Source organism: Octodon degus, unplaced genomic scaffold (assembly GCF_000260255.1).
Source record: "Octodon degus isolate 3935 unplaced genomic scaffold, OctDeg1.0 scaffold00045, whole genome shotgun sequence".
Classification (NCBI taxonomy): Eukaryota; Metazoa; Chordata; class Mammalia; order Rodentia; family Octodontidae; genus Octodon; species Octodon degus.
The window spans coordinates 6,680,408-6,705,668 of record NW_004524621.1 but is presented as its reverse complement, the minus strand read 5'-3'; the positions used below and the strand labels follow the sequence as shown (position 1 = coordinate 6,705,668).

The 25,261-nt window shown below is 52.3% G+C and overlaps 1 protein-coding gene across 1 annotated transcript; it reads left to right on the top strand.

Moving 5' to 3' along the window:
- The first annotated feature begins 4,958 nt into the window (after positions 1-4,958).
- On the top strand, positions 4,959-16,759 carry Pofut2 (protein O-fucosyltransferase 2). Its single transcript, XM_004631806.2, has 9 exons — positions 4,959-5,126; positions 6,006-6,256; positions 7,957-8,101; positions 8,848-8,958; positions 12,473-12,539; positions 13,427-13,552; positions 14,274-14,454; positions 14,683-14,806; positions 15,798-16,759. Exons 1-9 carry the CDS (start codon positions 4,996-4,998, stop codon positions 15,949-15,951), a joined length of 1,290 nt encoding a protein of 429 aa, XP_004631863.1. The 5' UTR covers positions 4,959-4,995; the 3' UTR covers positions 15,952-16,759.
- The last annotated feature ends 8,502 nt before the right edge of the window (positions 16,760-25,261 follow it).

The window sequence follows — 25,261 nt, the reverse complement described above, 5'->3', positions numbered from 1 at the left end:
AAGATTATCTTTAGAAGGGTACCAGGCTCAAGCCAGTATGTGACAGGCCCAGCTCCTACAAATAATGTGTAGAGAGGGATGCAGCCTCTTTCTGGGCCAACCATGCCTCTGTGACTCAGTTTCCTCACTTGAGTTCCTCAGTCAGTCATGAAAATAGCAGCGAATACATGGGATAGACTGAGAAAAGATGCAACTCACAGGAATAAATTCAAAGGTGTCATCAGTGCACAGGGAGGGCTGGACTGGGGAGGATCCATGATTCCTCCTTCAGAAGTCACCAACAGTTGGAGATAGTGGTATCCAGGCCAACACACACACACACACACACACACACACACACACACACACACACACACACACACACCACTTGCCTTAAAAAGAAGTACCAGCAATCAGAGCCCAGTCCCCAGGAGCAGAATACTGATCTTAAGAACACAGGAGTGTGTCAACATGGGGATCATTTATACCATCACTGCATGACAAAGCTTGAAATGGGGACCTGTGCATATGACAAAGGCAGTTCCCCCCAGGCACCCAGTATCAGCTCAGGGACCCTAAGGACTGCAGGACACACCACACCTTCCCCCTGCAGTAAGTGTGTGTGCTTGGTTTCCGCACTTGGCGGCCCAGTCCACATGAGTCAGCAAATCCCCTTGCACTGTTCCTGCTGCAGAGGAGACTGGGCCACGTTTCTGTGAGGCTGACCTCGAGAGGAGCCACAGTCCTTGGAACCAGCCCTCCCAACATAAACACATACTGTTTAGGAAAGCACATTGCGCACTTTTTGACATTTGCCATTGTTTTGCTCCCAGAAAGCCCTGTGAGACTCCCACCTTCTGTAACCTACTCACCCCAGGAAACACATTCCCAGGCTCCAGCTGCAGAGAGTGCCCACCAGGAAGACAACCTGCCCTCTGCAGGGAACGGGCATGCCTCAAGCTGTCCTGTCACTTAGAGTCAAGTCAGGGGCCGAGTCACTCTCAAAGGTACTTGTGGGAACAGGCGTCTGTTCTCATTTTCACTAACTAACCTGGGTCCTCCACTTTAGCACACAGCCAGGGACAGATAGCAAGGGGACAGCTGAGTGGCCACACATCAGGGCTCACAGTGCCCCTCTATGCTGAAGAAAGGGTCACTTTTGGCCCCAGGGAGTCAGGGTGAGGATGCCTGGGTTCAGCACATCAGCAGGAGGTCCAGCCTGACCCAACCCCTCACCACCACCTTAAGCCCTGTCAGTTGCCTTTCTGCCAGTCCCTTGGTCATTGGGTGGCACTTGGTGGCACTTGCTCAGCTGGGGAGCAACTAGGCTATCCCTAAGGAAGTGCTAGCAGTGGGCTGTTCCAGCTACAGGTCCTGTAGACAGGAGCTTCTGGACTGCAGTTGACTCCCAAGCAATCCCCACCCTGTGACATCAAGGGATGAAGCCTGGCTTTCCTGCCCACAGGCTGTGGAATGCAAAGGCATCCACATTAGACCAGGAACCCCAGTGCCCAGTTTTAGTACCTGACGTGAGCCTGAAGAAGCAGGGTTACAGGTGCTGTGTCCACTGTGCTGATGCTCCCAGGATGGTCTCTGCCCAGGGTTCCTGACTGGAGTGTGTAGCCCATGTGCACCCTACAGGGCTCCCATTGTCCAGCCGCCTCTGCCAGCATCACTTCCTGTGACCCTGTGCCAAGTGCTTGTTGCGCCCCCACCTCCTTGCAACTCTGGTATGGTATTTGATATCATCAAGCTACCTCTCCACCCTGTCACCTTCCCGAGGTGACCTGAGATAGCCCATGTGTCTCCCACCCACTTTCACTTCAGAGCCACCCCAATTGTGTGAACAATACTCGGACATGGAGATGAGAGTGGGCAGAGCCCTCCCCAGGCACAGAGTCCCAGTTCCAGCCCTCCATTTGCCCCTCTCTGAATAGGACCCTGTGCCTCCCCCACACTGCAGCCCTGTTCCCTGGGGCCAGGTTTCAGATTCTTCCCTTCTCACAGCTGCTCCAGCTGGGGTTCAGGGCACTGTCCCTGTGTCCACACCCCTGCACTCAGGGCTCTACTTGTTCAGGTGGGGTAAGGGGCCTGGTGCTGTGCCTTGGACATCTGTGGGGACAGATGAGGTTCCAGGGCCCACGGAAGTCACAGCACTGGTGTTGCCAGGTACTGCCTGAGGCCCACTAAATTGCTCCTGCCTGGGTCTTGGGTGTTCCTGTACTCAGGAGATGGGGTAAGTGACAGCCAGTGGCATAGAGGTCAAGGCTGCATTGAGTTCCTGGGCACAGGCATGCATTTGTGTAAGTGAGCATGTGTGCACATCTACACAGCTTCACTCTGTCATGCTATCTTCACCAAAAGGCAGCAGAGTTATGCAGGAGAGCAGCCTCCTTCTGCCCTCTTGTGGTAGTATCAGGAGAGCCTGCCCTAGAGTCATCCCCAGCTGTGGGCCCCAGTGTGGGTCAAACAGGTACCCTGTGGGCATTATGTCTTGACACTGACTCAGACATACCTCCCAGGGAAGTCCTGCACAGACACAACCCAGGGTGGATGGCCAATGCGATTCCAGAGGCAGAAGGGGCTGTGAGGGACCCTTCCCATGGAGAATTCCTGGTGGACTCTGCTATCTTCAGAAGCAGCTGCAGAGGGGTCAGGGCACAGACAGAGTCTGCCCTGAACCACACTACTCTGAGTGGACTCCCCTGACCTCCACCCCTCAGGAGTAGACACTGTGGCCACCCTGTTATAAGTCAAGCATTTGCTGGAAAGAGGGGTGGGCCCTGGGTGGAGCTGGGGCATGGATGGAGGACCATGTGCCAAGGGAAGCACCGTGGTCCTGTTAGCCTCTGTGGTCAGGCTGACTCCTGGTTTGGGGTTCTCCTTGGTTGGCCTCTGTTGGGCAGTGCCAGTACCAGGCAGCAGGAAAATCACATCTCACAGCCCAATATACTAAAATCTTAAAAAGCAAGTACCTAGCTGGACATGGTGGTACATGCCTATAATCACACCATTCTAGGAGGCGGAGGTAGGAGGATCACAAGTTCAAGTTCAAGCTCCGTCCAGGGAATTTAGCAAATTAGAAAAACCCCATCTTAACATTTAAAAATTTAAAAAGGCTGGGATATAGCCCAGCGCAGAGACCCTGTGTTCAATCCTCAGTATCCCTTAATTGTTACAGGTTGATCAGGCCTGCAACCTCCCAAAGGAGTGGAGAGTGAAAGCTTCAATAAATGAGGCAAGTGGTATGATTTTAGGGCTCCAGGAGGATCAAAAACACTCTCACAGCCTTTGAGATTCTCTGGGTTCTAACCAAGAACTTCTCTGGGTGGCCCATATGTATTTTGGTTTTCAAACAAAGGAGGAAGATCCTGAAAACAACATGAGAATCTATCAGGACCTTAGAAATATTCTCCCAGTAGTAAATTATGCCAATCAGGAGAACTACCTGATCTTCAGGTTGAAATTTACTGTAGGAGTGTGGAATACTGTGAGCACAGCTGCAGTCTCCCTTTAGTTATTTGGGGCTGGAGCTAAACGTCCTCAACTTTGGCCTCATCTTGTCCTTTGTGGCGTCCCAACTTCACAGGCCAATTCAGGCCTCAGTTCGGACCAGGGACTCATAGAGATTCACGTACTGTGGGTCCACTGCCCTTCTCCAGTCAAGGTCCTAAGCCTTGGGCAAACTCACAGGTAAACATGAAAAGCCAATTGCTTAATATTAAATCCTGGGGCCAGGGAGATGACTCACTAGAATAAGTGCTTGCCTGACAAACGCAAGGGCCTGAGTTCAATCCCTGGTTCCTTAAAAAAAAAAAAAAAAAAAAAAAAAAAAATTAAATCCTGCTCAGAGCCACTTCATAGTGGTCTCCTTAGCCCCAGGACTTCCAGATTGCAAAGGAAGCAAGAACACATCCCCAGAAATCTCGATGCCTCCTCTGCTGCTGGGTGACAGTCAACACAGCCAAGCTAGGCTGCTGTCCCAGAGCTGTGCAACCTGCCCGGGGCTCCTGGTGGGAGAGCCTCAGAAGATATCCAGGAAAGCCTCTGTGTTCAAGGGCTGGGAAAACTCAATCCTCAGGCAAGAGGGCCACACAGAAGGGCCCCAGCCCCTCAGTGCACAGGAAAGCCAGCCTGGAGCACTTGGTCCCAAGTGTCTGAGGCAGGGTCCTCCACTGTGTACCTGAGGGTTAGAGGAGAGGCTGATGCAGTCTTCAAGAGAGGAGTCTCCACCACCTGTGTCTCTAATTCTGATACATGCAGAGCACAGGACATAGTTTATCTCTTTAAAAAAACGTGCCCTGCCCCTGCCTTTCTGTGTCCTGACCAGAAACAGGTGTCTCGTAGGTGGAGAATAGCCAGCTGCAGGCCTACCCCAGGGACGCGCAGGGAACGTGAGACGCTGATGTGGGTGTTCACAGCAAATCCTCAGAGCAAGCTCCTTATAGCATAATCTGCAGTCCACAGCCAGCCTCCTGACCAGGTAAAAGGTCTAGAGGAGGTCGGCGGTTAGGGTATGTGGAATATGGGGGGAGTCCCTGGATGGTGTCTGGGCTGGGGACCCCATGCCCAGGAACGCGCGAGCCGGAAGGCGTCCTTAACCCCGGGCTGAGCCGACAAGGACGCTTTCCTGTCGCCGCCCGCATCATTGTCCCATGGTCACAGCCGCACAAGAGGCAGGTGGGGGGGGGGGTCACCCCAGGAAGACTCGCATCCACACAGGCGGGCTACCCAGATCACCAAGCCGCCCTCCCGCACCTGCTAGCACCCGGGGCTACGCCCATTATCCCGCGCCAAGGAAAACAGCGCAGGCCCCAAAGGCGCGCGTACCCGGAAAACCCGAAGACAGCGCACGCGCGCAAGGACGCAGTCTGTACACCCCCTGCGTTGCCATGGTTACAGGGGACGCGCAGGCGGCGGCGGGGGCGGAACAAGGGCAGGGGTGGAGGAGAGCGGAACAAGTGCGCGCTTCCGGGACGGGCTTGGGGCCGCCGGAATTGCGTGGCCGCCGGGGCCATGGCGGCGCTCGCCGTCCTGTGTCTGCTGGTCCAGGCAGCGTCCTGGCCGCTGGTCTTGGCCTCGGGCGAGGAGTTCTGGCCCGGCCAGTCGGCTGCGGACATTCTTTCGGGAGTGGCGTCCCGCAGACGGTAAGCGGGTCCCTGTGTCCACGCGTGCTTAACGGGACTGGGATCTAAGTCAGCAGGTACGGTCGCTGGGCCTGGGGTCAGCCGGTGAAGGTCTGGCCTTTCCACCAACTTCCCCATCTGCAGTGGGCGTGGCCCGACCTGCACCCCCACTTGGGTAGTTAGGGTCCTGGCACAGATGGGACTTCATGGCCTTGCCCATATGGATATTGGGGATGGTGATACCCTAGCGAATACCCAGGGAGGCTGCGACAGGATTGGCATGGAGGGTCACAGCACAGCCGAACCGATTCCCAGTGTCGGAGACCCCAGAGTGATCTGAACCTGACTCATTCATTCCAGGACACCTCACCTATGATATCGAGGCTGACTGCAAGTAGAACAGGAGAGCCCAGCGATTGCTGGACCCCAAAGAAATCTGCAAAAATCAGTAACATCACCAGTCATTTCCCTCCTTACTTGTTTTGAAACATTGTTGAAATGTTTCAAAAAACTATCTTATTCACATGCAAGGCATTCTTTTTCACGGAATTAAAAAGCACTTCTAGCTTTAACTCCTGGCACAGGAACTATCAGTAGATTTAACACACAAACCACTGCCCTTCTGGTCCCTCAGTGATTGCTCAAAGGGGTCTTTAGATCATGCACTTGGAGGACTTTTAAGAACAGTGATTCTGAGATTTCACTGGCATTGCATATTAATGGGCCTTAGGATAGCTGCTCTTTTTACTTGGGGGCTCTGCAAATAATCGCCACAAAGAAACTGGCTGCTGCCTCACTTGGAAACTAGAAATAGTGGGAAGTGAGGCACTGTGAGTGAAGCCGAAGCTGGGGTCCTGTGCAGGGCCTGGTGCTCAGGAACCACATGTGCCTCCTGTCCAGGTATCTCCTGTACGATGTCAACCCCCCAGAAGGCTTCAACCTCCGCAGAGATGTCTATATCCGCGTGGCTTCCCTGCTAAAGACACTGCTGAAGACTGAGGAATGGGTGCTCGTCCTGCCCCCATGGGGCCGCCTCTATCACTGGCAGAGTCCCGACATCCACCAGATCCGGATTCCCTGGTCTGAGTTTTTTGATCTTCCAAGTCTCAACAGGAACATCCCCGTCATCGAGTATGAGCAGTTCATTGCAGGTGAGGCCTCGGGGGCCGTGATGTAGCAGAGACCTAGAGGTTCACTCCAGCGGGGCACTCCACCCTGTCCACCAGTTTTACCTTCAGGCCGGCTGCAGTGCAGTGCTTTCCCAGTTTCTCTAGGCAAATAGGGCTGACGTGCATGGAAGCAGCCAGTGCATCCAGAGCTTGGTGTGAAAGCAGCGGCCTGGGGTGCTGTCCCGGAAGGATGCGCCCCTGAAAGGCCAAGAGGCTGTCTGATGTGCTTGACGGCATCTGTGGAATACCTCTTGTTTAGCTTCCTGCTGTTTCCTCCTTTCTTTTCGGTTTTTCTGACAGGAATAAAGCTTTTCTTAGAACAAAAGTATTTAGAGCTAACTGGCTTTGGCTACAAGGCCCCAAAGGGAGAGGGAAGGTTTCCTGGAGAGGCCTGCATGCAGTGGCCGATATGCGTGGCTCACCATGTTCTCACCGTGCACAGGCTCTGCCCCTAGGCCTGGGCTCTTCACAGGTGGTTCCTTCATGGTCTGGCTGCCCCATGGATCTTGTCACGTGGGGAAATAGAGCCTGCACTGCAGGCTCCCAGGCAGACACTGACTTCCTCGCAACCCATCAAGCTGGCTGGGCCTCTGGGAACACTGGGACTACAAATGCTCGGAGAGTATCTTCTGATGTTCTCACTCAGGCTGGGATGCAGTTGTGAACCTCATGAAACTTGTTTTTGGCCTGCACCCCTCTTACCCACCTTTTACGTGTGCTCACATATGCTGGAAAATGAGCTGCGGTTGGGTAGGCAGGCTGCCTGGCTTCAACCTAGAGAATACTCGAACTCAGACCCTGGTTTGAATCACGGTCCAAGGATCTAAGAATCTGTCTTTTCCTTGCCTCCCTATAAGGCCCAGTTTTCTCAGGGTGGGAAAGATGTGGTCTGGGTGCTCAGCAGGGTAGTGTGTGACACCTGGAAATGACAAGGCTGCCCTTCCCCTTGTCCCCACATCCTTCCATCTGGAGCACATGAGGAAACAGAGCCTGTACTGCAGACTCCCAAGCAGACACTGGCTTCCTTGCAACCCATCTTAAGCTGGCTGGGCCCCTGCTGAGTGCAGATGGCCATGTGGGATGGCACTTGTGACAGGTCCAGCATGATGCCTGCCCTTTAGCACCTTCCCTTCCTCTCAGCCCTGAGGGAGCAGGATCCTTGGACCACAGCCATGCAGCTGCTCCTGAATGAAACCGCTGAATCTCACTGGTTTCTCTTAGCCAGCTATGTTCACCCCTTCTCTAGAAGGTCCTGACTGGCACTCATATGTGGCAGGTGGTTCCTCCACTGTGAGTGGAAACAGCGGACAAGGGGACACCAGCCCTCTTGGAGGCCTTCAAGGGGGAGCTAGCAAGTGGGATATTAGTAGAGTGTATGGGCCACTGGGTGTTGGGTGGACATGCATGGAAGCAGCCCAGGAGCAGAGGGAGGAGGTTCTCAGCAGAGGAGTGAGGTTGAGCACTGGGCATAGGAAGAACAAAGGGCACCATGCAGGGACCTGGGCAGAGACGGGCCATCCTGCTGTGCGCCCTACTGCCCTCCAGGCCTATGTGCTGATGACATTGATCCCCCTACACCTTCCTCTGGTCCTCTGGGGACCAGGCAGTTCTAAAGAGAGCATGAGAGTCTGTGTGACAGCTTTTGGTGGTCACTGCTGCACTGTTCTTCTGCTCTTCCTCAGAGTCTGGTGGGCCCTTCATCGACCACGTGTACGTCCTGCAGGGTTATGCAGAAGGCTGGAAGGAAGGCACCTGGGAGGAGAAGGTGGACGCACGTCCCTGCATTGACCCGCTGCTCTACTCCCAGGACAAGCATGAGTACTACAGGTAGCACTGTGGGCTCAGGCTTACCACACTCAGCTCATGTTGCTCACTATCCTGAGGCCCAGGCTGGTAGAGGCCACGTCATGCCATATCACAGACGAGGGGACTGGGTCTGTTGTAAAGACCTCTGTCCAAGACACACTCAGCTCTTACCTCTTTTATTTTGCAGTGCTAGGCCTTGAACCCAAGGCCTGTGCTTGCTGGGCCAGTGCTCTACCACTGAGCTATGGTCTCAGCCCTTTTGATCCTTTGAGACAGGGTCTCACAAAGTTTACCAGGCTGGGGTCCAATTTGTCCTCCTGGCTCAGCCTCCCTAGCAGCTGGGAATACAGTTATGGGCCACTACACTTGGCTTCACTGCCTTTTCTTAATGCACTTGAGCATAGCATGAGGTTGGTGGTCTTAGCTTATGATGTCAGTCACCATCTGAGGCTCAGGTCTCAGTTAACCTCCACAAAGATAGGTTGTGTCTCTCACCCTCCTCCCTGTGTAGCATTTCAGCTGATCTGAGGGGAGAGGCGCTTTTCTGCTGGTGTTGAGGTGTGGGCTAGCTTCTGTTCTGCTCTTCCTCAGCTCACAGATTGTCTCTCAGTGCTCAGTCTAGAGTCTCAGTTGTTTTCATAAAAACGTCCATGTCCATGTGAGCTGCTCCCAGGGAAAGCAGTGAGTGGATCCAGTGCATCCACTCAGATGTAAATGAGCTCACTTTCTTCCTGTGAGTGTGTATGACACGAGATTTCCTCTTTCAGGGGCTGGTTCTGGGGCTACGAAGAAACCCGGGGCTTGAATGTCTCCTGCCTCTCTGTCCAAGGTTCAGCATCTGTTGTGGCCCCTCTGCTGCTGAAGAACACGTCAGCCCGGTGAGTCCCCTGAGCTTTGTCCAACACTTCACTGGCTGCAGAAAATTCCAGAAGCTGGAGGCGGCCGAGGTCTGGGGCCTGGCGAGCTGTGTGTATGGGCATAGCCTTGCCCCTGGGATGCTGGCTGAACCTCAGTACCAGGCAGCAGGAGCAGGATTCACACCAGTCCCCGCCACAGTCTCCTTAAGATGATTGGGCCTGTGGGGCTAGCCAGATGTGGGCCGGAAGAGCAGCCCAGGAGTAGAGCAGAGAGGTGCCCAGCAAGAGGGCTGAGGCCAAGTGTAGAAGAGTGAAGTCAGCAGCTTGAGTGGTGGACCCTGCTGGCTCAGCACTTGGGCAGCCTAGCATACCTACCTCTCTGGTCTGGGTGTCAGAAAGTGTGCAGTGGGCTGGTGAGATGGCTCAGTGGTCTAAAGCACCTACTTAGAACAAGCTTAGCAAAGCACAGGGACCACGGTTCAATCCCCCAGCACCACATGCCAGCCAGCCCCGCCCCCTGGTGGGCTGAGCTGGCCACACACACACACACACACACACACACACACACACACACACACACACACAAATAATTAAAAAAAAAGGAAGTGTGCAGTGACTACACAGCCATTGCAGGGGAGGGCAGTCCCTCTCCCCCGCCACTAGGTGGCAGTGCAGCCCTGGGAGCCTGTGACCTCTGTCTGGAGGACATCTAAGTGCTGTGTTCCTTGGAGTCCTTGGAGTTGCTGCAGGCTCCAAGTGGCTGTGGGAGCGTGAGGACCCTGAAGGCAGATACCCTTTGTGTACCCATGTCACTTTCCCTGGAGTCCCCTGCAGCAGACTTTCCCATTGCCCAAGACCAAGTTATTATTAATATTTTTTTTCTTTTGGGTACTGAGAGCTCTGCCTGGGTGCAACTATAGCAGGAGCAAGGTTGGGGGCAGCGCCTCTGCTGGGCAGTGGGCAGGAGGGACTGTGAGGGTCATTGTGTGCCCCATGAGCCCCAGGTTAGGCAGAAGGCCTAAGGCCGACAGCTCTCACAGGCCTGCGCTGCTACCTTAAACAGCACTGCAGGAAGACCAGCTGCCTCAGTATGTTAAGGTGGAAGACTTGCACCCACCGAAGACCAAGCTCCTCAAGGTCAGAAGCAAAGGACAGGCAGCCTGCAACAGAGTGAGCCAAAGGCAGGGCATGGCCTGGAAGGAGAGGCAGAACTGGAGGCAGGCATGAAATGTGCCTGGCCCGTGTCGGGGGAGCACTGGCCCTGGCACTGCTGGAAGGAGAGCCATGGCTGGACTGTCTGGGCAGAGCTGGAAAAGGCACTGTCTTACGCATGCCATGTGTGTACCCAGACCTGGGGCAGCACATCAGTGGAATCGGACCAGACGCCCAGCACCCTCAGCAGAGACAAAGGTAGTGAGTGATGTGCACCAGAGCAAAATGTTATCAGCTAAGACCACCCCGTTGTCGCTGTGTCAGCAAGATGTCAGGGCTACAGAGCCAGATACAACAAAGGAAATGGGTGCAGCTCTAAGGCAGGCTCAGCAGGCAGAGAGGAAGCTGTGTAGGGCCCGGTCCCTCCAGACTATTGTAGCCGCTTGCGCTGCATAGGTCTCCTCTGTGATGAAGCAGAAGCGCATTCCACCCACGCAGCCTGCCTCTGACCCCACCCCGACCTGTGCATGCTGTCTCCTGTTATTAAAGCCAGACAGATGCCGGCTCCTGCTCTCCATGTGTGGTGTTTAGCTTTCCCCCACCTCACTGTGGGGATGCAGCAGTCGCCACTGACTGTGGGGTTGACTCTGTACCAGCACTAGAGAACTGAGCCTTCCCAGGTGGGTGGCCCTTGTTGGCTCCAGGTCTGAGCTGTCACGAATAGGAAAAACTGTGTAGAAACACCTTCGTTCCCTACAGGCACAGGAATGGGGGCCACACCTGGAGCCCACGTGGCTGGTGCCTGTCCTGTGGGGCCCACAGAGCTGTTCTCCAGCACACGCTGGCTCTTGGGCTCTGACCTGTGAGACGGGGCTCTCTGGTTTCTTGTCTGTGCCCATCTGATTGTAGAGGAAGAGTACATTTAAAAGCCCTTTGATGGATGCAACTAAAGAACATACTCTTAAGTGAAATAAATTAAACTCACATGTGCAAAAAAAAAAAAAAAAAAAAAGCCCTTTGAAATGTTAACTCCTTAAAGCACCAGTTTAGACTTGTACCACTTTTTCTTTTGTAGTTAAATCAGTCACGCTGTTTCTGGGAGCTTCCAGGTCTTTTAATGCCAGCTGCTCCTTCCAGGTCTCCTAAAGTCTTTCTTCTGGATCAGTGATGGCAAACCTTTTAGAGACTGAGTGCCCAGACTGCAACTCAAAATCCACTTATTATCAAGTGCCAATGCTGCAGTTAAACCTAAATACTGAGATTTTTTTTTTTTATAGTTGTATTTTAGGGAAGGGTCTACAGGGTGTTCAGGGTCTCACTACTAGATCGGACTTAGAGTGATCCACCTGTTGACAGCCTCCCAAGAGCTGGGATTACAGGCGCGTGCCACCACACCCAGGCTCAATTGCTGTGTCAGTGAGTCCCATGGATGGGGACAGCACGGCAGTCCTGAGGATTGAACCCCTGGCCCTGCGCCTGCTTGCAGGCGCTTTAATCTGCTGAGCTATTTGGTCAGCCCTTGAGATTTTAGTTTAGAAAAAACAAATACTTGGCTTGTATGCTGACGGAGGGCTTTGCATGCCCATTGTGACACTCATACCATAGGTTCACCACCACTGTTGTCTGATTCCAGCTTTCATGCTGGTCGGAATGAAGGCTGGGTATGCCCACTGTGCCCATGCAGGTACTATGACCACCTTTCCAGCTGCTGTTGGGACAGAAGCTGGGCATTCAGTGGCACTGAGGCCCTGCCTGCTGCTGGAGGTGCAGATGGAGGACTCACTGCACGCAGGGTACTACCATGAGCCCAAGACATATGTCCAGGAGAGGGTGACCATGTCCTTGCATGAAGGTGGTTTTGTCATAGGTGTAGGCATGAACATATGCCCTGTGGCTTCTGCTATGCTGTCCTTACTGTTAACTTAAGTGATGACTTTTCTAATGTTGAACTATGTTTGTTTGTTTGTTTGTTTTTTATATTTAGCACACAGTCTGTAGGGTCTCACTACATAGATCGGACTCATAGTGATTCTCCTGTTTTCAGCCTCCCAAACACTGAAATTATAGGCACACCCCACCCGCCCAATCTCAGTTGCCATCTCAGTGCTGGGGATTGAACACCCAGCCCCTGTGGCTGCCTAAGCAGGTGCTTTAGTCCGCTGAGCCCTCATCTTTGTATTTCTGAAAGAACTCCCTTGTCATATATGTTGTTAACCTGTCTGTTTCCTTTTTCTGTCCCTCCACTGCCTCTCAGTCCCCAACTTGCCCAGGCACACCTGCTTTGGTCCTCTGCTGACTTTCCTTCAGGTTTCCCTGGCCCCTGGTTCTCCTTGCAGGGCTCTCAGAATCACATTTAACTGTGACAGTCCTTAAACTCTTCTAGGTCTGTGATGTTAGACAGAGCTGAAAACCTGCTTCACGACCACTATGGAGGAAAAGAATACTGGGATGTGAGTGTTTTCTAAGGGCTGCCTTTCTCCTTTGTTCCCACTGTGTGAACATGTGTAGTTTGTGGACATCTGAAACAGTAGCTCTTCCTTCTGTTGCTGAGGTGACAGCTCTCAGGAGCCCCAGGCTGGGCACCGAGCTGCATCTCCCCTTCCCTGGGAGCAGAAGTCCTGGTAGGCAGCTGTGCCGCATGATATGGACCCCACCATGGGTTCAGGGTCTCGAGAACACAGTGGCCCCTGCCTGCTGAGTGGCAGCCAGCCTTGGAACTGTCCTCTCCTCCCTTCTGCTCCATCAGTGGAGAGAGCTTAGAGCTTTATGCTGATTCCCCCTTTAGTTGGGCAAGGTAGGCTTTGTGCTGCACTAAGCCCTTACTGCTGGGACCCATTTTGCTAGGAGATGTGCCCTTGGTCATAGCTAAGGACACCAGAGTCAGCCTGAGTGGTTGGTTTGGCCAGAGCTGCCTCTGAGGGACCTTTTGCCTTGACCATAGCTTATAAAGCAGGTGTCTGGCTTGGAAAGGAGATGTAGTTGCTCAGTTTGGCCAAGATAAGAAGCCTGACACTGGGAGCCAGGTGGGTCTGAGGTGGATGGTGGCACACAGGCTCTTGCAGAGTCTTGCAGGTGGCCTGGGGTGGGGCAGCTCCACTTGAAGCAATCTTACTTGGAGCCTTCCCTGGTACCGGCAGCAGTGCTGCTCAGAGGCTGAGGGTGGTGTTCAGCCTGGGACTGGAAAGGCAGGGAGAGACCGAGGGCCCAGCTGGAGGGGCTGAGCAGCCTTGTCCTCAATGACCAGCTCCTGTGCCGATGGCTCAGGTAGTACTGGGTGGGATGGTGGCCTACAGCCTGTTTGCAAGGCCACACAGTGTGCAGCTGGACCCCTCTGCAGACCCGGCGGAGTATGGTGTTTGCCAAGCATCTGCGGGTGGCGGGAGACGAGTTCCGGAACAAGTTCCTCAACTCTAGTGATGCTATGGATGGCGCCCCTACGGAGGAAGACTGGACAAAGCTGAAGGTAATAAGCCCCATGCCCCCAGCGCTGAGGAGTCCGAGCAGGCCTGACACACCATCCTTTACCTCTTTTGAGGATGCTTTGCTGTGTCCCAGGTGTAAATCAGGGTAGTGACTGGCCTCCCCGAGTGCCTGGGCATGGCTTCTCCTCTGAGCCTGTCTCGGGTGCTCTCTTGAGTAAAGTTAGGACATTACAGCAGGCCCCAGCCCGAAGGGTTCTTAGCACGCAGTGAGATTTTAAAAACATGCAGGCTGATGTCAAGGACAGCAGTGGGAGCAGAGCACTGTTGGGCCCCGTGACATCCTTTTAAATTTTTTGAGTGGTTAAAGTATTTATTGGAAATCTTAATTCCTCCAAGGTGTAGTTTTACACTGATGCTTTTATTTCTGGTGCCTTTTGCTAATATTGTATAGCAGACCCTGTGTTCTCTGGGATGTCTGGGCTGTTTCCAAAGGGCATTGCTGGAGTAATCCTAGTGCTATGCTTGGATAGTCCTTACTGGGAAGAAGCCCTCAGTAGAAAGTATTTGCCCCCAGAGTTCCACCTACTGTTTTTTCACTCAGACAATAGGATGTATGGTAATTAAGTGCCTCTTTTAGGAAGTGATCTTCCCCCCCCCCCCGATTCTGGAGGGGATGCTGTGGAGGACACTGTGGGTGACACTCATCCCCTTCCCATCTCCAGATGCTACGTTGCAGTAGCTCTCACCTTCATCCTTTGTTAGGTCAAGCTGGGCTCCTCCCTCGGAGGCCCATACCTTGCCGTCCACCTGCGAAGGAAGGACTTTATCTGGGGACACAGGGAGGACGTGCCCAGCCTGGAGGGTGCCGCCAGGAAGATCCGCAGCCTAATGACGGTTCACCAGCTGCCCATGGTGTTTGTGGCCACGGATGCCATCAGGAAGGGTAGGGGGATTTGAACAGTGAGTCTGTTTTGTCCCTTTGGCCCCTGATTAAACACTTGGCAGACCTGGCACATGTCATCATCCTGTGTAGCTCCTAAGGGCAAAGCCAGGCCGTGTCCTCACCTCTTCCCCCGCAGCTGGAGACACAGGCTACAGACTCTGCCCAGACGTGTCCGTGTGTCTGTCCTTACCCAGGTTACCCAGCGTCAGCCTTTCCTCTTCCTTACAGAACAGGAAGAGCTGAAGAGGCTGCTGCCTGACATGGTGAGGTTTGAACCCACCTGGGAGGAGCTGGAACTGTACAAGGATGGGGGCATCGCCATCATCGATCAGTGGATTTGCGCACACGCCAGGTGCCAACCTATGCTTTTGCTTGGGGGCCACATTCACAGCATGCTCTCGTTTAGCATAGATTTCACCTCTGTGCATACTTTCCTGGTTTCCTTGCCAGTCCTGGCTCTCACTGCCTTCCTGAGTCTTGCAGTGTTCAGCTTAGGCCTCCCCTCTCCTTTCACCTTACCCTTACTCCTGAGCCCTGCCCTGATAGTTGCCCGTCTGTGGTGTGGCTGGCATCCTAAAGACACAGCCAGGAGTGTGGGGACTTGTGCTGGGGTCTCAGGCTTCAGAGGCAGGCTCAACCTTGATTACCATGTGCAGGAGACCAGAGCTGGGACTGGCAGGCTCAAGTCTGAAGGAAGACGTGAGCATGGTCACTACAGGGCGGACCCAGGTGTATGCACATGCTAGTTTTTAGGTTATAGCCTGAGGGGGTCTCCATTGGCTCTGACACTTCTAGGCTCTGAAGCTGCTAGTGCTGCCCCCAGCAGCAAGGCCCCTTTGCCTGCCAGCAGGCAGAACGTGGGCATTTTATCCTCAGGGCCTGCTATGTGTGGTACACAGTGGCTGGCAGTGTCCAGGGGCCCAAATGCTGCTCTGGAGAGCTTGGAACTTGCACTTCCCCTCTTCCCTTGGGGTCTCGAGGAAGTTCCACGGCCTCCATGTAGGGCATTGAGGGGGAAGGGCACCCGCAGCTGCAGACACCCTGCAGTCACGTCCACTGCTGAGCCTACAACTGTACTGCAGAAACATCTCAGGTGAATTGATCACTGGTGCCCTCACAGGTAGGGACCAGCGCATTCCAGGCAGAGCAGCTTGCACCTGCAGACACCAGAGCAAGGCTCTCCAGTGGCCTAAGCCACATGTGTCCATCTGTACCTAGCATGGCCTGTAGGACTGAAGTCCTGGCAGAGCCCCTGGGTACAGGTGTCAAGGGCCCCTCCCCTCCTTGTGTGACACTCCAGCACCTGCTGGCCCTGTGACTATAGGGACCTCTTTGTTCTGCAGGTTTTTCATTGGCACATCAGTCTCCACGTTTTCCTTTCGGATTCATGAGGAAAGAGAAATCTTGGGATTTGATCCCAAGACAACGTACAACCGGTTTTGCGGTGACCAGGAGAAAGCGTGTGAGCAGCCCACCCACTGGAAGATCGCATACTGAGGGTGTCTGTGCACCAGCTGCCAAGAACGTGCAGCAGAGGTAGTGCCAATCCTGGGCGACATGACCAGGTGGTGCCCCGGCCCAGGGCATCCTTCAGCTGTGGCCACATGTCACCTGTATGCTGACCAAAATGCAGGAGCTTCTCAGCTATTGCTGGGCACAATAAGGATGATGTGACAGTGGCCACCCTGTCACAGGTGGCTGCAGAGTTGAGGGAGGCCTCTAAGTGTGTGCCTCTGTTGTCTCCTGGGGTGACCTAGAAAGCGTGAGACTTGCCCACACTATACTCACCAAGCACCAGGGAGAATGAGGTGATAGGCCTGTCACTCCCTCTGTCCACATGGGAAATATGGTGTCCTCGACTCTCCTGGGGGACACTGGCCTTCCAGGCCCGCTGCTAACTGCCAAGAAGTGAGAAGTGACAGTCACACCAACCTCGGAGGCTACATCGGAGATAAGCTGCTTCACCAGTAGCTCTTTGTCCCACTTCACAGGACTCCTTTTCCAGTCTTCACTGCCACCAGTAGGGACACTTGTAGGCCACTGTAGGTAGAGTGGGCAGGGCCAGTGCAGTCTCAGGCCTGCAGTCCCCATGCCCCTGCAGGACTTCACCAGTGCTGTCACACACCGCACAGCCACTCCCCATGCCTTCTTCCCTTGTGCAGAGCTGGCAAATCCTTGTGTCCCATCCCCAGGCACCGGCAGAGCCTCCACATGGTATCACTCAGGTTGCCAGGTAGAGTGATCACATATTTATTCTTTTCCATTTGTACATTCAAATATTAATAAAATAAATTTTGTAGAAAGCTGTAAACCTAGAAATGGTGCTTTTCTTACACCTGGAATTTTGTAGGCTGAGGACTGCAGACAGTTAGGGTCATATTGTCTCTCTCCTTATAAAGTGTGGAGCATGGTGTCATTGTCACATAGCATTATGGGTGACCTCAGAGTGCCCAGAAGCAGATGGCAGTCAGGCTGGCAGAACAGCGCTGACTAACAGGTGGATGATGCAGCCCTAGGTCCCTGTCGGGATACCATGTGGCTTGGGCCTGCTCCTAGGGGACATCAACCCCTTGTCATCCACAGCACCCAGTGTTCTGTTTCCTGTCTGCTGGCTATTGAGAAGCAAGGACATCGCGACTGTAGGAAACTGAAGATGACCCATCTTGTGGCTGTGGAGAGGACGGTGTAAGCCATGTGGGTAGCGTCCTCAGGAAAGAGGCACAACAGGAATGTTGTGCTGGGTGGTGGCAAAGGCTGCAGGAGCCAGGGCAAGGCTTGCAGCTGGCCAGCAAGAGTGAAGCAGGTAGAGCAACAGTTGGGGTCACCACAGGGATGAGGGGGCCATGTGGCTATGGTCCATAGTGCTCTATGGCCCAAGGGACAAGTCAGATCAGAGTGCTAGAAACTTCAGCCACTTTTATCTCAATTTATCTGAGAGAGTAGAAAACCCTATGCATGAGGTGAGGGAGAGCTGGAAGTGAGATATGGGGATCCCAGGAGCCCAAAGCTGAGTGTTAGGAAGGGCCAAGTGTCCCCAGGGGTGACTGAGGACTGATGGCCCCAGCTGGGCAGGATGTGAGTCCTAGTGTCTGGATGTGGGTGCTGCTGGCACCCATGCCCATTGTACCCAGGTTAGGGTCAAGGGCTAGGAGCTTGGGGTTGTGGGCTGCAGGCTCACAGGGCATGATAGGGCCAGGCCCAGCCTCTGGTCAAGATGAGCCCCTTGGTGGCAGGGTTGGGTACAGCATGGCACAGTTCCATTCTGGAAGTTAGGACCTCAACATGGGACCCAAGGATGTCCTTCTCAGCCCCTGTGTAGCCCCCTTGGGCCCCTAGCTTTGCTCCACATGGGGACCCATTTTCTGTTCTTCATATTGAGGGCTGCCCAGCACAGGACACCTGAGCCTGAGGCGTGATGGTAAAACCACTCACACAGCAGGTGACAGGACACAAGGCAGGAGGGTTTGGGAGAGAACACAGGTGAGGAAGTGAGCCTCACTGCTGTACCAGATGTCCTCCCTGCAGCCTTGTCAGGTCCTGAGGGGAAGGCCCAGCTGAGTGCAGCCACCTGCTGACCAACTTCACAGGGAAGTAGCACCAGGTGCCATCTGACTGCAGGCTCCGCCCGTTACTCTTGCCACACGGGTAACAGAGGCTGGAGGCAAGAAGGGAAGGAGATGGCCTGTGACAAATTCCACCCTTGTTTCTAGCAGAGGTCCTTTCAGGACAGACCTGGTTGGGACAGGGGACCCAGCTTTGGGATCCGAGGACACCACAGGGCCATCCACATCCCCCACCTGCCCTGACCAAGCAGCCCACCCCTGCCTGGGCACAGGATATATGGGACACGAGCCTCAGACCAAAGTACAGGGACAAAAAATTCTCTGGAATTTCTAACAAGTCACAAACACAGAAACACACACACAATTCCCAAGGAGGCTGCTTCGGATGCTGGCAAAAGCCAACAGTCCCTGGAGAGGTCTGCCCTCAAGTGTCTTGGAGAGGGCCACTGCAGTAACCTGGCCCTGCTCCACAGTCTCCAACACACAGGGAGCAGGCACCGTGTGCAAGGTCAGCCAGAGTAACACACCCCTGAGGTCACTGCGGTTGATGGGTTTACAGAAAATACAAAGAGTCCTGGACTGCGACAAATGGACAAGGTACTGTCAACAGCTACTTGCAGGGCTGGAGAGATAGCTCAGCAGTCTAAGCACCTGCCTGGCAATTGCAAGGACCCAGGTTTGATCCTAAATAATGCATGTGTGCTGGCCCCATCCTGGGTATGCTGAGCTGACCACTGAGACCAGGCGTGGTGGTGCACACCTGTAATCCCGGCTCTGGGGAGCTAAAACAGGAGGATCACTATGCGTCTGAGCTGCAAAGTGAGACCCTGTACCAAATACCAAATACATTAAAAAAAAAAAAAGCCACATATAAACTGGGTGCAATAATACACACCCAGAATGAGATTGAGAAGCTGAAGCAGGGGGACTGCAGATTGATGACAGCCTGGGCAATTCAGTGAGATCCTGTCTTCAAAAGGGCTCAAGATGTAACTCAATGGTGCATCCTCCTGTGTGTGTGAGGCTTTGGCTTAATACCCCTGCTCCCCTCCAAAAAATCCCAAGTGAACATCGAATCACAAGTCAACAGCGAATGGGACACCTGAACAATGCAGTGGGCTGAGAGGGAGGCCTGGTCACAACCCAGGAATGATAGACACAGCATGGAAAGCCAAAGACTGGATGTGGAAGGAGGAGAGTGATCGTGCCAGTGCTCCTAGCTGGCATTCCAGAGAGAGGACAGCATGCCAAAGTCACTCTTGGGTAGGCTGAGACTTTTCAAGATGGGACTCATGTCTGGAAGGATGATAAATGGCAGCAGGTGAAACCACCCAAGGGTGCCCATGAAGTGGCAAAGATGGGAAGACCTGGGGCCTGATAGAGGCAGGCCTGGGCATCTAGAGACAGCAGAACTGATGTTGGCTCCTCCTCACCAGGACAGCCAGGAGGCACATACAGTGCCCAAGAAAGGTGCTGTCCACCTAGCTTTGTGTCATCACCCTAACTGTCCTTCAAGGACAAAAGCGAAATGAAGGTCCACCCAAGATGGTGATGGTAACTGGGCCTCACCATAGAGACTAAGTAGGAGAGTGTCCCAGATGATGTTGACAGGGAAGGGGTTTGTGGTGACGACACAGCGGGTACGATCCTGGTTTCCCTGCTGCCCTTCATACCTGCCTTGGATAGATCTGTGATGGACTGTACCAGGGTAGAGGTTTTGGTTGACAAACTTCTAATGGCTTCACAGCTTTGGTTCCTTTCAAAGTACCTTGATATAGCCCTCTCACAAACAGTGCTTTACAAATGATTAGTGCTACTGAAACACTGTGGAAGCCGGGAAGAGGAGCATGTGCTGTGCCCCAGCATGTGGCCCAACCCCGGGATGTAGCTTAGGAAAAGGAATGCCAGGCACGGTGGTGCACGCCTGTAATCCCAGCACTTTCAGAGGCTAAGGCATGAGTTTAAGTCCCACGTAGGCAACTTGTCTCTAAATAAAAGATAAAAAGGGGGATAGAGATATAGCTTAAGTGTGAAAGCCATAGCTTCAATCTGGTAGTACAAAAACCAAACCAAAGCAAACAAAAACTAGAAAAACAAACCTCACCAGCGATGGAATCACCATGAAGATATTGCAATAAAAAGTCTCATTGAATGTGCAACAATAGGGGGATATTTTAGTAAGTTAGAGGACTTATCCTAAGTAGACAAGCTGGAATATTAAAAAAAAAAAAAGTACAATTATTGAAATCAGGGCATTCAACAGTAAGTTCCTATTTTTAAAACTGCTACAAAGTAGCCGCAACCCCCACCCCTGCCCCACCAGCAGAGCAAGGCCCACTGTTCTCTCAGACTCGGTTCCCAACTGAGTGAAGGGAGCTATTTCTCAGGATGCAAGTGCAAAACCTTAGGACCTGCCCCTGAAGCCTTGAGAGTCTCCAGGACTGCACAAGATCTGAAGAATAACAGCAATAGCCGGAGTCAGAGCCAGAGCCAGAGCCAGAGTGAGAGCCAGGCCAGAGCAGGATTAGAAGCCAATGGCCATGACAGCTACAGGGAGATGAGCAAGCCTGCCCCGCTGTGCACCAGCCATCCTGCCCCAGACCATCAGAGCCACCCAACACTCCACCACTCTGTCATCACACCCACTGTGGCCCAGAGGGCAGCAGAGGGAGTGACCTCTTGTGTCCATGCTGGGCAACAACACAGCTCATTCCTTCTACAAAGCTAGGGATTTGCTGGTGGGTGTCAGCATTAGCTGTGGTGGGTGTCAGGCCACACTTGGTGTCACTAGGACACACAGGGAAAGGACATAATTTGGGGTACAGTGAAAAAGGAAAATTCCACAGTAGCACATGTGGAATTCCATGCAGCATCTCACAACTAAGACTCATGTAGCGTAAGACATGTGCCAGACTGGACAGCGTTTCCTCTGCAAGGACTATGGACCACCCTGCCTGTCTTTGATCTGGTTTTGTGTTAGAAGGGACTCAATGGTTTTGGATGGACACACTGCAGACCCATGGATCAGATGCTGTTGTGGAGCACCAACTCCTGGGATCCGCATGCTAACCCCACAGGTCCATCCTCAGCTGTACATGCACAGCGTCCTCTTTCTGCCCCAGCCCCCAGCCCAGCCCCTTCCAGGTGGAGCAGGCAAGTACTCAAGACAGCTGCCTTGGAGATACAGGAGGAAGGGTGGCTACAGCAGAGAGAGGTGGGCTGGGCCATTGACTACAACCTGTCTGCCCCATTACCCTCACATTCACAGGAAAACTGTCCCCAGATGCACATCCAGCCTTCCTCAGAACAGACTTCTCTTCCCCGAGGATCCTCTCCATGAGCTCACAGGGTGTCCGTACCATGTGTGCATTTCCCTTGTTTTGCCATTACCCGTGAGCTCCTGCTGTGCCTGCTGGGCTAGATTTCCTTCACTCTCTTGACTGGCTGTCCCCAAATTCGTGCTGGCAGAGTGTCAGCATGCAGGTCAGTGGGCCATGGGTGAGAGAGGTCTAAGGCAGTGCCAGATCTGGATGGAACAAACCTAGTGCCAGGGAAGGGTACAGCCTGCCTCTGTGCTGGGATTCCAGGAGTCAGCAGCAGGGCAGACACAACATGCAGAGCTCAGTCCTTCTCCACCCCACGGAGGTTAATGTACCCCTCAAAATCAGTGTTGGCATCTCAATGGAGGCGATGTGGGCAGGACTTGGGAGGATTCCCATAGCCAGGAGTCTGCACTCTACCTTGGAGCCTCCTAAGGAGGGTGGAGCTCTGCCCTAGAAAGAGCAGGATCCGTGTCAAGGAGGGTGTGACATAGAGTAGAGCTCAGTCCCACTGGTCTGTGCACAGACTGATCTGGCCACCATGTCTCAGGTTAGCGGAGGGCTCAAGGCCATACACAAGCGACAGCTACAGGACCTGGTGAGCCTGGGCCACCTTCAACGTTGTGTGGGCACATCTCATCACCTCCTGAGCAACCCACTTGGTTATGGAGTGGTACCAGGCCATGCCTAGGGGTCAGGAACACCCTTGCTCTACTTGGTGCAGCCAGATCCACCAGCCTTCCCAGGCATGAGCAAGAGGACTCCATATCCCAGGGCACTGTGGCCCAACAGGCAGCTGACTGCCTGCAGGCAACCCTGACCATCAGGGGAGAAGGCAGAAAGCTTCCCTGTCTTCTGTGCACCCCCAGCTCTGCCCCTGCAGCTGATCTGGTGCCTGCCAACACAGCCATCTCAGCCCCTGTAATGCAGCAGGTAAAGCAGCAAGCTTTGCACTCCACGGAGCCCTGGACAGGATGAGGAAATCAAAGGGACACATCTGTGGGGATACCCATCTCTTACTGTGTAGCTCTGAATAACCCTCCCAAAGAAAATAAAGAGCTAAATTTAAACATATATAATACATCACAGGTCTTCCATAAAAGCAAAAAAGCAAAAAGTGGCACACAGGGAAAGAAAGAACCTTGGGAGACGAGCCCCACCACTCCTAGCTCAATTCTATTCTCTGCAGAAAACACTGGTCTGAGCACAGTGCTAGAAGAGAGGATGCAGCCAGGGTCTCTGCATCCGAGAATGCAGAAGAGGTTTCTCTGTACCCATCTCAGCTCTGACACTGCTGGTGTGGGGTGGAGGGTGCGGACCCCAGAGCTCACAAACTCAGTCCAGACCACGATGACGCTGATGACTCAAAGCAGGCTAAATCCGTGTGCAGATGCTCCTGGACCCATGACAGAGTTCCTTCCCACTAATCTGACAAGGCTCTTCATGCTCAACCTACTCAACACCCTGCCTCACCCACTGGGCTCACTGTAGAGCACTGCTGTTCGCTGAGTGATTGTGCCATTATACTGTCAGTCCAGACATGGTCAACATTCTAAATTCTCAGCACAGTTGTTACCAACCAATGGCTTTCATACCATTGTAACGTAAGTTGAAGCACTGTAAGTTGTGGACCATCTATATTGAGAAAAAGTAGTCAGCAGTCTAGAATTCTAGAAACGTTCCTATTATAATGAAGGTCCACTTTTTTTCAAACAATAAATATGGGCATTTAATGATAAAATATTTGTTAAAGAACTATACTTTGGATTTACGCTGTCAAATATGGCAGATCAGAATTTGAGTATTCTAAGTTTCTGATGTTCTTTTTTTTTTTGGGGGGGGGCGGAACCAGGGATTGAATGCAGATCCTTATGCTTGCCAGGGAAGCACTTATACTACTGAGCCATCTCCTCAGCTCCGAAATTGTTGTTTTTTTTTTTGTTTGTTTGTTTGTTTTTTGTTTTTTTTTGGCAGAACCGGGGATTGAACTCAGGCCCTCGCTTACCAGGGAAGCGCTTATTCCACTGAGCCATTTCCCCGGCCCCCTCTGATGTTCTAAGGGAGAAAAATGTGTACGTACAGTAGACTTTCCTAATTAGACACACATTCATGATACAGAAAAAGGTCATGGAGAGCTTGCAAACAAGTAGAGGAAAACGGAAGGACAAAACAGATTTTCAGTGCACGTCACTCAACAGAAAGGAAGACAAGGAAAGCCCAAAAGGCAAATTTAAAGCACACATGGCTCTAATGTGCAGTTTGTTGAGTCTTCCCATTCTTTGTATATAAGTATGATAAAAGCAAACAATGACAGTATTTTCTTACATCAACTGCAAGACATACCCTGCTTCTCGTATTTTAAAGTAAGTATGTGTATCTTTTTTTTTTTTTTTTTTTTTTTTGCTGTACCAGGGATTGAACTCAGGACCTTGCATTTTCCAGGCAAGTGCTTTGTTCTACTGAGCTATCTCCCTGGCTAAGCATGTGTATCTTAAAATGAATAGACCAAAGTAATAAGGAAAAAAAGAAATCCGTGAGGTGTTTGAGGAACTAGATTATAAGTGAAAATGGACTAAATTTCCCCATTAACACAAATACTGATGAACTTAATAATCTTAAGATTCCAATTAGCTATAGTTTGTAAGTACATAGAGCATACTTGTACAAACTTAGGCAGCCACAATCCTAGGGAGCAGCCTCTACAGGTCTGGTCTACTGCTGCCCGGGTGCTGCTACATGGCAGGATAGGTGAGGACAGGGCTCCCAGAACTAGGGAAAGAGACGGCCATGCAGAGCCCTGGAGGAGAGGCAGCAACTTCACACTGCAGGGAAACTGCTCTCAGTTTTGCACAGAGGAGTTTCATGCCCTGAAAATCTTCTGTGCTTTGCGAATTCATCCTTACACTCTCCGACAGATCCTGGCGCCCACTGATCTTCACTATTTCCATGGTTTTGCTTTTTCCAAAATGGCACAGCTACACATCTTTTTCAGATTGCTTCTTTTATTTAGTAGTAGACATTTAAGATTCTTCCCTGCCTTTTCATGTCCTAACAGCTCATTTCTTTTTAGCAATGATTAATATTATAGTGCCTGGCTCTACTAGTTTATTTACCTATTTACCTGCTGAAGGGCATCTCAGCTGCTTCTAGGTTTTGGAAACTATGAGTAAAGCTGCCATGAATATCCAAGAGCAGGTTTTGTGTGGACACATTTTCTGCTCCTCTGGGGAGGCTGCCAAGGGTGTGATCACTGAGTCAGATCAGAAGACTGGTTAGTTTTGAAAGAACCTGCCAGGCTGTCTTCTCAAAGGACTATGCCATTCCGCATTCCCACCAGCAATGAGTGTAGTTTTCACTGCTTCACATCATCACTAGCATTTTGCGCTGTCACATCTCAGAACTGGCAACTGTCACATCTCATTGTTGCCAGCTGATGACACTGACATCACGTAGAGCATCTTTTCATTCCCTTATCTGCCACCTGTACATCTTCTTTAGTGAAGCTGATGTTCAATTTCTTTCTCATTTTTTTTTCTTATTGTTAAGAGTTCTCTGCATCTTTTTTTTCTGGAACCAGGGATTGAACTAAGGCCCTTGTGCTTGCCAGGGAAGCGCTTATTCCATTGAGCCATCTCCCTGGCCCCTTCTCTGCATATGTTGGATAACAGTCCTCCATCAGATGTGCCTTTTACAAATATTTTCTCCCAGTCTGTGGCATGTCTTTTTATTCTCTTGCCATTGCCTTTTTTTTCAAAGTTTTATTGATAAACAGATAACAATGAGACAGTTTCAAATCAAATTGGAAGTACAGTTTCAACAAATAATGCACTGCATATATTCTTCTTAGTGGTTAATTGCTGTACAAGATGTGGACTTGTGATCCTATTTACAAACACCATTAGAACAAATCATTCTATTCATTAA